Source organism: Schistocerca cancellata, chromosome 5 (genome assembly GCF_023864275.1).
Source record: "Schistocerca cancellata isolate TAMUIC-IGC-003103 chromosome 5, iqSchCanc2.1, whole genome shotgun sequence".
In the NCBI taxonomy this organism is placed as follows: domain Eukaryota; kingdom Metazoa; phylum Arthropoda; class Insecta; order Orthoptera; family Acrididae; genus Schistocerca; species Schistocerca cancellata.
Genome location: NC_064630.1, coordinates 621,869,432 through 621,882,855, shown reverse-complemented (window position 1 = coordinate 621,882,855; position 13,424 = coordinate 621,869,432). Strand labels below are relative to the sequence as shown.

General features: G+C 39.6%; 1 protein-coding gene across 1 annotated transcript in view; it reads right to left on the bottom strand.

The window, feature by feature from the left end:
* Nucleotides 1-13,424, bottom strand: part of LOC126188567 (acidic amino acid decarboxylase GADL1) — a 188,544-nt gene that overhangs the window by 91,077 nt on the left and 84,043 nt on the right. Inside the window, exon 3 of the mRNA XM_049930168.1 lies at nt 10,618-10,724. Within this exon, the coding sequence (XP_049786125.1) occupies nt 10,618-10,724 (107 nt within the window). The remainder of the gene's footprint in view (nt 1-10,617; nt 10,725-13,424) is intronic.

Sequence of the window (13,424 nt, the reverse complement as noted above, 5' to 3'; positions counted from 1 at the left end):
GTTATTACAGTATGGAGTATTTTAAGAAAGAGGAAGACCTGTAGCAATTATTCAGTTTTTTTACACTGTAATATGTGTGTGTGTGTGTGTGTGTGTGTGTGTGTGTGTGTGTGTGTGTGTGTGTGTGCATATGAGCTTCCTTTCATGCAGGTGCGCGCATACACACACGCACGCACGCACACACACAAACACACACACTCACATACACACACACACACACACACACACACACACACACACACACACACACACACACACAGTTGAGGCTACCATTAAATGTTGTATGAAAATAAAACCAGCAGTGCATTTCAACACCTGAAGCCTTTCACTCAATCAGTCATTTACGAAAGTTAAGAGTATCATAATACATTAATTATACTAACATTAGAAATAAAAACACTTTTCACATACTGCATTACCTACAGCCATGCATTAGTGAAGATATTTCAGGATAATACATGCAACTAGTTTAAAAATTTATTTTGGACTGTGAATTTCATATTTATTTGAACTACAACATGACTTGGAGAATGTTCATATTTGTACGTCTATAATTTTTATTGCAATAGTTTTTGAGTCTCTACTAACATGTCTAGGTTTTAACATGCCTATCAGGAAATATAATGACTACTATTTGAATCCATAAAATACAGAACATTCTTCACAAATTGCCTTTCTTCCTAAATCCTAGAAATTCCAAGAGACATCTAGAATTTCTTGTGATTTTCATCACCATCATTTTGAGATGAGTAAGAATTTGATTCATAAAAAACCTTATGCATTCTCTATATACGAACACTACATGTATCTTCAGCATGTTGGAAATGGGACTGATTATCAACACAGAGTTGCAAGGGTTTAGAGGAGGGATGATGGTGTGGAAGTGATGGCCTCTCTCAGAAGTAGAGAAAATTGAGTGTGGTTCATTAATTCCATGCAAAGCATTTGTTTTTTATGTGCTCAAAGTCTTCTGAAGACCATCACCCCTCCCCCACGCCCCCCTCCCCTTCCATGTCAAGTACTTCCCTCCACAAACAGGTGTTCTACACTGTATCTGATGAGATGGGCTCTTTTAAGGGTGCAAAAATGTACAGGCACTAATGTCTGCCTATTTTGCATATTTTAATGCACATTTAAAATATGGAGTCACATTCTGGGGGAGTTCCCAAACAACTTTGGGGACCTTCAAAATCCAATAATGAGCCATTAGGATTATTACAGGAAGCAGAGTTGGACAGTTATTTAAACTGATATTTAAAACAATGAAAGTGCTACCACTGCCATGCATGTTTATTCTTGACAGTCTAATGCACATTAAAAATGTAATTGGAAATTATAACAGTGTTAGAAAAAATGTGAATTACATAATGACAACACTAGATTAAAAGTTAACTTATGTTCACTTGCAGCCAAAACAAGTTTGTATCATGATAGTATATGCTATATGGGAATTAAGGTATTCAATCAGTTTCCAAATGATATAAAATTTATACTAAATATTAATGCTATTAGAGATTATCTACAGTACTACTGCTACTATTCAATAAGTGAATACTTGAACTGCTATAAATGTATAGATCAGTAACTTTTGTAATTTTTAACATGCAGACATACATACAATCTTCAGAACTGTTCTCTGTAATGACTGGGGTTAAGTCGAATACCTTCTAGTACATTGTGCTAAATATGATCAAAGGACTAAGAAAATAAATAAATTGATACCATATTATTTTAAGTGTTAATTATACTTACCAGGGTACTATTAGATAAGGTCTTTAAAACCAAAGGATATTCTTAATCATTCAATCCTGGTTTTTTTTGCTTGTGTCTAGGCTACTGGCAGAAGGTTACAGAGATGGCTGGCACAGAAATGTGGCATTCTTCTTAAATTGCTCTAGTCCCAAAATTATTTGTGAAAAGTTAATAGATTTTACAGGAACTGAATAAGGCTTTATTACATTTAAAATATACAAAATTACTTAAAATGATCTTTCAGGGTGGCTGACTTTGAGGTAATCTTTGGAACATGGTCTCTGCCTGCAAGTTCCTAGCAGATCTGTTACAAGACACAGAAAGGAAATTTATGAGTATATCTTCCTTTTTTTTCAATTGCTTGGTAAGCAATAAATGCTTTGCACACTGAAATAAACTGCTGGCCATTAAAATTTCCATATCAGTAAGGTCAGCAAACAATGAAATATTACTTATTGTGTGGAGAGATTATAGTAGGAAGAATACCTGATTAAAATGTAAGTGATTTCCAGGTATGCCACTCCATGCTGCTTCAGCTCAGTGCCAGACTTCAATGAGAGTGGCTGGCAAGTGGCAGTGTGCCAGTTTCTGGACAAAACAAAAACTGATGTTTTCACTGGATGAGAGATCTGGAGAACTAGCTGGCAAGGGCAACAGTCAAACATGCTCTCAATTGATGTAGGTCATGACAGCATGGGCAATATGTGGTCTTGTGTTATTTTGTTGAAAGATAATGATAATCCTCAAAGACAGGGTACAATCACTGGTATCAACACATCAGAAATATTATGGCTGCTATCTAAACTACTAGCTATGGAAACAAGAGGTGATTGTGTTGTGTACCCAATGGCAACACTTACCACCACGCCAGTTGTTGGACTTTTGCAAGAATGACAAATGCAATCTGGCAATGTTCATTCTCAGAGCCTTAAGACATACGTACATCCATTGTGATGCTGTACATAGAACTGGAATTTGTTTGGAAAGGCAACATGGTACCAATCCTCTGTCCATTATTGTTGTTGGGTGCACATCTGTGAGTGGAGTGCACCTCCCTCAGCTGCCACATCCAGGGAAGCTGCAACAATAGGTGCCGTGCTGACATCCTGTGGAGCTCCAGATGTCATCTTGGTATCTGTGTGGATACTCCCCTTGCTGCAAACAACTGACTCAAAACACGATGTGGATGTACGATTCTGCATGGCCGAGCAAATGATACATTTGCTCTCTCAGTTACAAGTCACACAGGGATGATGCTCCTGAGCTGACCAATTCCATCAAGTGCTGTTCCTGGGATCCCAACCAACATAAGCAGTAAGATGTCCAGCAGTGTGTCATTGAATTATGACACTTGTTGCTAAATTCTGTGTGCAACTCTGAGAAAGTATTCTAAATGTTTGTGTAGCATGTGTCTGAGGTGGAAAATGGCAACCAACCTGGTATTCACCTAGTGGTATGTTGGAAACTGCCAAAAAACCACATCCAGGCTGGCCTGCACAGTGACCCCTCATTGTTAATCTGCCAGGCAGATTTGATCCAGAGCCAGCATATCTCCAAGTATTGGAAGCTGTCATGTTAACATATGTGGCTACTCGGGCAGGTGCTGTTTTCATGGTGTTGCAATTTTGATGTCCAGCAGTGTATTAAATGGCCTTTTAAATATTTTCATGTAATATCTCCTACATTTTGCAGTTCCCAATTTCTTCCAACTGGCTCACTGGCTGACAAAGCTCTTATCAGTGCACCAGTAAAGATACCACTACAGGCAGCTGATGAAGTGATGTTGCTTGCTATCAACAGATGGAAGAGCAGTACATTTAGACCCATATGAATGCTACTGCTGAGTTCATGGTTATAGGATACCATCAGTGCAAATCTGAACCAGATTCACTGATGACATCTTCATGATTAGGAAATAGAATGAGGACACTATCCGTATTCCTCCAGATCTCGACACCATCTCCCCTATTTGCTTCACCTGGTCCTCCTCAGTCCAACAATCCATCTTCCTTGTTGTCAGCCTTCACCAGACGGATACCTCCATCAGTACTTCCATCCACATTTTTCCTACCAACCACTTACAATACATCCATTCTGACATCTGGTAGTCCCTACCCTACAGTTTAGCCACCTGCAGTCTTTCCATAAACAGTGATGAGCATTTCCTCTCATAAGGTGCCTAGGGTCTCACTGAGGCCTTCGCAGATCAAAAATACCTTCCCCAGCTTATTCAGAAATGGACTTCTCCAGTCACCTACCATCCCACACGTACCTACTGACTAGCCACAAAGGAGCACCCATCTTGTGACTCGGTTTCACCCAGAAATGGAGCAATTAAATCACATTCTCCATCATTGCTTTGTCTACCTCATATCATTCCCTGAAATGAGATATATCCTCCCCATCCCTCTCACAGTGGTATTCCACTACCTACCCAACTACACAACATCTTTGTCTGTCCCTATTGCATCCTGTTTCCAACCCCTTGCCTCATGGCTTAAAACAATCATATTTGCAGCGGACACCACAGTTCTACTTAAAGGAGACAGCAAAGAACGGTTACAGCAGACAGTAAATGCAGTCGTGAAACAACTTAGCAGCTGGGCACAGAATAATCAGCTTGTAATAAGCAGCAAAAAAACCATTGCATTAAAATTCCACAATGCTCCTAACAAGGCCAGGTTTATCCCATTGGTCTCTATCAATGATGAACTAGCTGGTAACAGTACTGAAACCAAATACTTAGGACTTTGGCTGCAGAGCATTGTCAGATGGAATAAACATATTGAATATCTCAGTGCAGAACTGAGCAAAACATGTTACCTTCTTTGCTCATTAAGATCATGCTGTAGTAAGAAAACAGTAATGAAAGCATATCAGGCCTCCTTTCATTCTTGTCTCAGATATGTGGTCACCTTCTGGGGAAACACTAAAACAGCTAATAGCACTTTCAAACTACAAAAATGTGCCATTAGAATCTTGTTTGGGTGGAAGCCTAGAGACTCTTGTAAACCTCTGTGTAAGAAATGTGGTATTCCTCCATTACCATGTGTATACATTATGGAAACCCTTTTATTCTTTAAAATAAATGTAATAGGTAAGGACTGCAGACTGCAAAAAAACTGTGATATACATGATCACTTCACCAGACAATCAGAAACTTAAATATAACTCAAATCAGCACAACTCTGTGCCAAACAGGTACTTTCCATAAGGGAGTTAAGCTTTATAACAAACGTCCTGAAAAAATAAACGCTATTACTGAGGTCAATACCTTTGGAAAATCTCTAAAGTCATATTTACAGCATCACTGCTTTTACTCCATCGAAGAACATTTAAATTTATGAAGTGTGTTATATAAATACTTATGTATAAGTATATCATTATAACCTTATATCTAAAAACAAAGATGATGTAACTTACCAAACGAAAGCATTGGTATGTTGATAGAGACACTAACAAACACAAACACACACACAAAATTCAAGCTTTCGCAACCCATGGTTGCTTCATCAGGAAAGAGGGAAGGAGAGGGAAAGACGAAACGATGTTGGTTTTAAGGGAGAGGGTAAGGAGTAATTCCAATCCCGGGAGCAGAAAGACTTACCTTAGGGGGAAAAAGGGACAGGTATACACTCACACACACACACATATCCATCCGCACTTATACAGACCCAAGCAGACATATGTGTCTGTATATGTGCGGATGGATATGTGTGTGTGTGTGTGTGTGTGTGTGTGTGTGTGTGTGTGTGTGTGTGTGTGTGTGTGTGAGTGTATAACTGTCCCTTTTTCCCCCTAAGGTAAGTCTTTCCGCTCCCGGGATTCGAATTACTCCTTACCCTCTCCCTTAAAACCCACATCGTTTTGTCTTTCCCTCTCCTTCCCTCTTTCCTGATGAAGCAACCGTGGGTTGCGAAAGCTTGAATTTTGTGTGTGTGTGTTTGTGTTTGTTAGTGTCTCTATCAACATACCAACGCTTTCGTTTGGTAAGTTACATCATCTTTGTTTTTAGATATAAGGTTGCTTCACAGCCTATGCTATCTGGGTCCTCCCCATCAACACCATCTTTTCTGAACTGCACAGATGATAAATCTCCCTGTGACATACCCTTCATTCCTGTAACATCCCTTGCCTCAACTTCTGCTAGACCCTGTCTGCTACCTGCCTCTACCCATTTCGCTGTGTGCACTGCAGCCTCATACACACCTGCTATTACCCCAGCTCACCTGCATAGTCATTTCCCTTTCTCTATCTCCAACACCCTCCCCTCTCCCCACAGCACAACTTGTGATGCTGCATTAGCAGTCCACCATTTTGTCCCTTCCACGTCCAAGTATGCCCCTGCAGGCATCACTACTGCAACTTTCCCTGAAACCTGCTGTCCCTTCTCCCCATCTCATGCCTCATCCGTATCTTAATTACCCTCCCCAGACATGATCACTACTTACGCCAGTTGGATCACAGGGCCTGGAGATGACAATGGTCATGTGTATCTGAGTTGTATGTTGTATGAATACACGTGTGTTTATCATCTGATGATGGACTTTGTGCAGCAGCTAACAAAGCCAACTCTCTAATATTAAATGTGATTGTCTGCTGTTCAGTCATTCCTCTATGTGATGAGTAGCGATCTATTCTACATCAAATTGTTCTACCATCCCAGAATTTCCAAGATTTGATTACAACAATAAATCTGTCTGTCTCACTTATAAGATGGTGACGAGTATAGACGTTATAGTAAACTGCTCCGAAAAATTTTGTAGTGTAATTGATATAAATTGTTGTGGCAAGGCACAGTGTGACCCACAAGTAACTGCTCTCTCGAAATTTTTAACTGGTCAAAATGAATCCATTGAAGAGTACTTAAAACAGGATTTACAGAATGCAAGAAAATACATCCTCAACATTGAAAAAATGATAATTACTTTTGAAAAAAGAAGAAATTTGGAAGAAAGTATTATTTTTTATCATTTACCTAACCCTAAGTAAACGATCCATTCAAAAGCTCATTAACCTGTATTAACATTATTTTTGGCAAATACTAACAATAAGTGCAGCAAACTGTTATCATATAAGCCTACTGAACAATTAGATGTTGCGAGTGTGATGTTTAATTCTGCCAATGACGAAAACATCAACCTCAAATATGTGAGTTTAACATTCTTGTCACATATGTAACACTTTTAGTGTTAACTGCTTATATTTAACTCTCTGGGTTAATGACCTTTTCATACTTAATTTACTATGTTTTATACTTTGTAATCTGTACGCCTAAGGTTTCTCATTTCATCACATTGTGTTATGTAACTTTCTAATCTTTACTTGTAAACATAGTGTATAAGTACTTGTCATTGACAATGTAAAAATTGACACACCCTACATCCATGTGAAATTCTCACAGTTGGATCCATGGTGTAAGAAATAAATAAATAAATAAAAATAAAATGTTAACTGAAGTTCAAATTCAGTGTGTTTCAAAGTAAAAACTCAAAACCAATAGTTTGTAAACAATAATGAAATTCATTTTGTTTCATGACCAAGTGATGCTGTAGACACAAATCAGTCAGCTGAAGCAATCATTATATCCCTGAAGGCAATGTGTGTACTATGGAGACATGACACAATCTGAAGTTAAACAGTTTGCAGCATTTCACATCTGGAGTACCAATGAGTTATTTAATTAGCATTTCAACCAAGGCTGAATATTCGTTTCATAAGAAGGTGAAAATGATTTTTGTGTATAGCTACATGAATGTAATGTATGCAAGGATGCACAACTATACCAAAATTTATTTCCAGACAGAAGACAGATGTCCAAACTTTTTTGAGGTTTATCATCACTGCTGAAAAAGGATCTTTAGCACCATAAACAATGATTTAACCCTTCCAGACCCTCTGGCTACAACTGTGTACTTTAACTTTTACTGTGTCTTGGCTGCAACAGATATATTTTTTCACAATGGAAACTTGAGGTACACATTTGTGAATGTTGTCTTTTCATCATGTGCAAGTGCTGCCAGATAATAGTTTCCACCCTGACCTGCAACTGAAAATATATGTAGATCTTCTATGGTTTAGAATGTCGGCTCAATACTTTGCAAAGTTCACTTCAAACTATCTGCTCTAAGTTATGACTGCACAGTACACAATGACGAATTAATGCTATTTGAAATAAATCCACAGTTTACACACAAGAAATCCAAAATTTACACAAACATTATTTTCCTTCGACAAGTAACACATTCTGACACTCCACCATCTTTTAAATCTCATGATTGCTCAAATTAAAACACTGTTGTAGAGCTCAGTGCATACATGCCTGATCATCATAAGCTTCACACAATGAATTCTCTTTTATTGCTGATCGCACTCACACTCTCCTTCCTAAAGTACACAAAATTGCTAGCTTACAATTGGGACATCCAAATTTAATCCACCAGGGTTTGAGACTGATCTATACTATCCTGCATTTTCTTTGTTGCACCAATCACGGTGCCAAATCATATAGTCCAATCCTATTAAATAATATGTTTCAAAAACTAAAATAGTCAAATTAATCCTCTCCTTAAATGACTGAAGTACATTTCTAGTTTCCCAAATACTGTAATCTGGCAGTTTATAACACACAAATGTCGTGTTGTACATGACTTATTCACTCAATACACATCCATGTTAACATGTTTAATACTAACAGTAACTTACAACTCCAAATATTCATATGTCACATTCATACCACACACATTCCTTCATTCACTGAAGTATTAAGAGAAATGCAACTGGCATTATTTTACATAAAACATAATGTCAACAAAAATTTTTTTAAAAAATGTAAAAATATATGTTTTACGGAAAATTGTTTTTTCCTGGTACTGAAAAACTAGATATTTGTTAAACTTCTTTGTTCAGAATGTTACTGAAATATGAAAGCTATAAATTCTGTGCTTTAAGTAATTTTTTATACTTCCTAATGTACTGACACTAATATTAATGCAATCTTTGGCAACTGACACTACAAATTAAAGTATAAGATTTCATTCCATGTGATGTATGGTAAAGGTGAAATTCAGTTTCCAGTATTGTATTCCACATTTCACTGCCTCTAAGGTAGTGACATCTCCAGGCTAAAGCTGCAGGCTGGCTCACCCGAAAAAACATCAGTTACAGTTAAGCCACGAGTCATAGTTTGTATGCAGCTAACCTCTGTCTGCTTCTATATGGGTGATGTATGGCATTACGCCACAATGGGAGAGCAAATTTTTTTGCAATTACCACTTGTTGATTGATGAAATCTCTCATGGTATAATTCAGGTTAGACATCAACAATGTTTTAAGATCAGCAAATGAGCTGGGATTATAGACAATTTTCTGGTAGGACCATATGCTCTCCCAACACATCTTAGAGGTAGTGTCCACAAGAGCTTTCTTCGCAACATCCTTACACACCTGCTACAAGATGTACACTACCAAATAAGAAGAAGTATGAGGTTTATGAATATGGATCTCCACCATGTTTTGGTCACATTATTCAAGATACTTTGGGTGAGATCTATCATGAAAGATTGAGAAGTATGTGAGAACTAATTCCATGACTCAATGGGTGATATCCAACATGGTAGATGGAGAGGTATGTGAGGACTAGTTCCATGGCCTCTGCATTCTCTTGACATCAGTCTTATGCTAAAATATCACTGGGGCATCCTAGAACAATTGGTTTATGCATCAGATATTGTAATTATGCATTAGACATTTCTAATTCAGAGATGCTAATCAACAAGTCATGGAAGCCTAAAAATTATTTGACACTGTTCAGGGGTATTTGAAAGGGTGCAAAAGTCTATGATCTGATGAATCTATGAACATGCAATAGCAAGCAGAAGACCTTAGTCAAAATCCACCTTTAATTTCTGACTTGAACTTAAAACTTTGTGTTTTGCCATACAGCAGGTCTTGTCATGGGGGAAGCCTCGTCAGAGAGGTCCATTGCATGAGCGTCTAGGGAAATGATTCCAGTGGTGGTTTCCCACTGCCTTCCACTGATGATGATGAAATGATAATGAGGACAACACAACACCCAGTCCCTGAGCAGAGAAAATCTCCGACCCAGCCAGGAATCGAACCCAGGCCCCTAGGCATGACAGATCGCCGCACTGACCACTCAGCTATGGGGGCGGATTTCTGACTTGAGAACTTTGTAAAATGTTATTTCATTTATTAACTAAACATTTCTGGGCATACCTAACATGGACTTCCTTTATTTTGCTGCAAGGGATCTACCCTCAGAGATTGCAAAAGCATTTCTCATTCATAAAGAAGATATTGGACAGCAAACTATCACTTTTACTTGTTATTTTTAAATACAATACTATTCTCAAATATAAATGCGTTCCAATGATGATACTGGATGTCACTTTCTAAATATTATATTGTTCCATGTTGAGTTTTAAAAATAATAAAAATTGTTCACTATAAAATTAGATCTTAGCAGTATAGCCACTACATAAAACATTATGGGTGCAAAATAAGTGTTCTATTTTAAGAACCTAATTAACAGCACCTAATTTCTAATTACAAAAAGGAGAAAGAACTCATCTTTTTCAGTTAATTAGTTGAACATACTTCTACTCTGGTATGAGGGAACCGCAGAAAACTTAGTACAGGAAAATCAAATGAATATGATTCACATAATTAGAATACAAGTACAACATCCTACTGATTGTGTGTGTTAAACATACACTAGCAGATGCAAAGATCACAATCCATTTGCAAATCTGACAGACAAGGAAGTATACAAATATGTTTCTCATAGAATAAACTGATTCTTCATATTCCTCTGGTGCATTTTAAACTGAATTAAGTTACTACCTGGAGCAAAGATACCATCTCCATTGGTATATCCAAATATCTTCAACATGTGCTGCAGAACAGCATTCTCCACAAGTGTAAATGCTGGGCTCACCTCAAATGTATGTCTATAACATTAAACAAAAGAGATAATTAATTGTCTGATGTAATTCATTTTGTATTTTTTTCAGTATGACCCTCTATCTGATTCTGAAGTGAAATGGAACAATAAAATTAAATAATTAACAATACTTTGAAAAGGATAGTTGCTACTCACCATATAGCAGAGATGCTGAGTCGCAGATAGGCACAACAAGAAGACTCTCACAATTAATCGTCTTGGCGATTTTGTTTATTTTTTATTAAGGCTTTCATAACAATAGACCACACACACACACACACACACACACACACACACACTAATGCAACTCGCACACATGACTGCAGTCTCAGGCAACTGAAACCACACTGTGAGCAACAGCACCAGTGCATGATGGGATTGGCAACTGGGTGGGGGTAAGGAGGAGGCTGGGGTGGGGAGGTGGAGGGATAATATGGTGGGGGTGGCACGTACAATGAAGTGCTGGAAGTTAGACAGGACGGAGCGCTGGGGAGTAGGGGGGGGGGGGGGGGGGGGGGGGGGAAGCAGGAAAGGAGAGAAGTAAAAAAGACTGGGTGTGAAGGTGGAATGATGACTGTGTAGTGCTGGAATGGGAAGAGGGAAGGGGTTGGACGGGTGAGAACAGTGGCTAAGGAAGGCTGAGGCCAGGAGGGTTATGGGAATGTAGGATGTATTGCAGGTAAAGTTCTCACCTGTGCAATTCAGAAAAGCTGGTGTTGATGGGAATGGCCCATATGGCACATGATGTGAAGCAGTCATTAACTTGATGGATATCATGTCTGGCAGCGTGTTCAGCAAAAGGGTGGTCCCCCTGTTTCTTGTGTACACAAACATTCCTAAAGCCCATGGCCTTACCACTATTGAACACCACCTTTCCCAATGCCCAATGGATTTCAAACCAACAACCTCCTTCCTAGTCACCATGAGCAACTATATCCTCACTTACAATTACTTCTCCCTTGAAGTCATTACCTAACAAATCCAGGGTATGGCTATGGGCACCTGCATGACACCATCCTATGCCAACCTATTCATGGGCCATCTAGAGGAATCCTTCCTAAAAACTCAGAATCCTAAGCCCCTCATCTGGTTCAGATTCATTTATGACATCTTTGCTATCTGGATCGAAGGTGAGGACACTCTCTCCCCACATTCCTCCAGAACCTCAACAACTTCTCCCCCATTTGCTTCACCTGGTCCTACTCAACCCAACAAGCCACATTCCTAGATGTTGACCTTCACCAGGCTTCTAAAGATGGCTACATCAGTACCTCAGTCCACATCAGTCCCATTAACCACTAGCAACATTCCCACTTCGACAGCTGACACTCTTTCCATTCCAAGAAGTCCCTCCCGTACAGCCTAGCCACCCATGGGCGTCACATCTGCAGTGACGAGCAGTCCTTCTCAAAATATACCGAGGGTCTCACAGAAGCCTTCACTCACCATAATTATCCTCCCAACCTTGTATGAAAACAAATCTCCTGTGCCTTATCTTTCTAGTCTTGCATCACCTCCCAAAGTCCCACCGTCTAGTCACAGAGGAGCATTCCCCTCATAACTCAGTACCAACCAGGACTGGAGCAACTAAATTACATTCTCCACCAGAGTTTTGATTACCTCTTTTCATGCCCTGAAATGAGAAATATCCTGCTCACTATCCTTCCCACCCCTCCCACAGTGGTATTCCACCATCTGCTGAACCTACACAATATACTCATCCATCCTTATACAACCCCTAGACCCAGTCCCATACAGCATGTCTCATACTCCTGTAATAGACCTGTCCCATACATCCTTTCACCACCACCTATTCCAGTCCGGTCACAAACATCACCCATCCCATCGAAGGCAGGGCTACCTGTGAAACCAGTCATGTGATCTACAAGCAAAGCTGCAACTACTGTGCTGCATTTTATGTAGGCATGACAACCAACAAGCTTTCTGTCTGCGTGAATGGCCACCAACAAACTGTGGCCAAGAAACAAGTGGACAACCCTGTTGCTGAACATGCTGCCAAACATAATCTCTTTCATGTCAATGATGGCTTCACAGCCTGTGCCATACGGATCCTTCCCATGAACACCAGCTTTTCTGAATTGCACAGGTGGGAACTTTCCTGGCAATACATCCTACATTCCCATAACCCTCCTAGCCTCAACCTTCATTAGTCACTGTTCTCACCCATCCAACCCCTTCCCTGTTCCCATTCCAGCACTACACAGCCATCATTCCACCTTCACACCCAGTCTTTTTACTTCTCTCCTTTTCCGCTACTTCCCCCCCCCCCCCCTCCCCTGCCCACTGTCCCATTTAACCTGCAGCACTTTACTGTCCCTCACCCTCACCATATTATCCCTCCCCCTCCTCACTTCAGCCTTCTCCTTCCCCCACCAAGTCACCACTCCCATTATGCACTGGTGCTGCTGCTCACAGAGTGGTTTCAGTTGCCTGAGACTGCAGTTGTGTTGTTGAGTTGCATTTGCCTGAGTGTGTGTGTGTGTGTGTGTGTGTGTGTGTGTGTGTGTGTGTGTGTGTGTGTGTGTTGTCTACTGTTGACAAAGGCCTTAATGGCCAACAGCTTTGTGAGAGTCTTTTTGTTGTGCCCATCTGCAACTCAGGATCTCCACTATACGATGAGTAGAAACTTTCCTTTCCATTACAAACTTCCATGTTTACAAAATATATTTGATGTCAACTCTGTTGA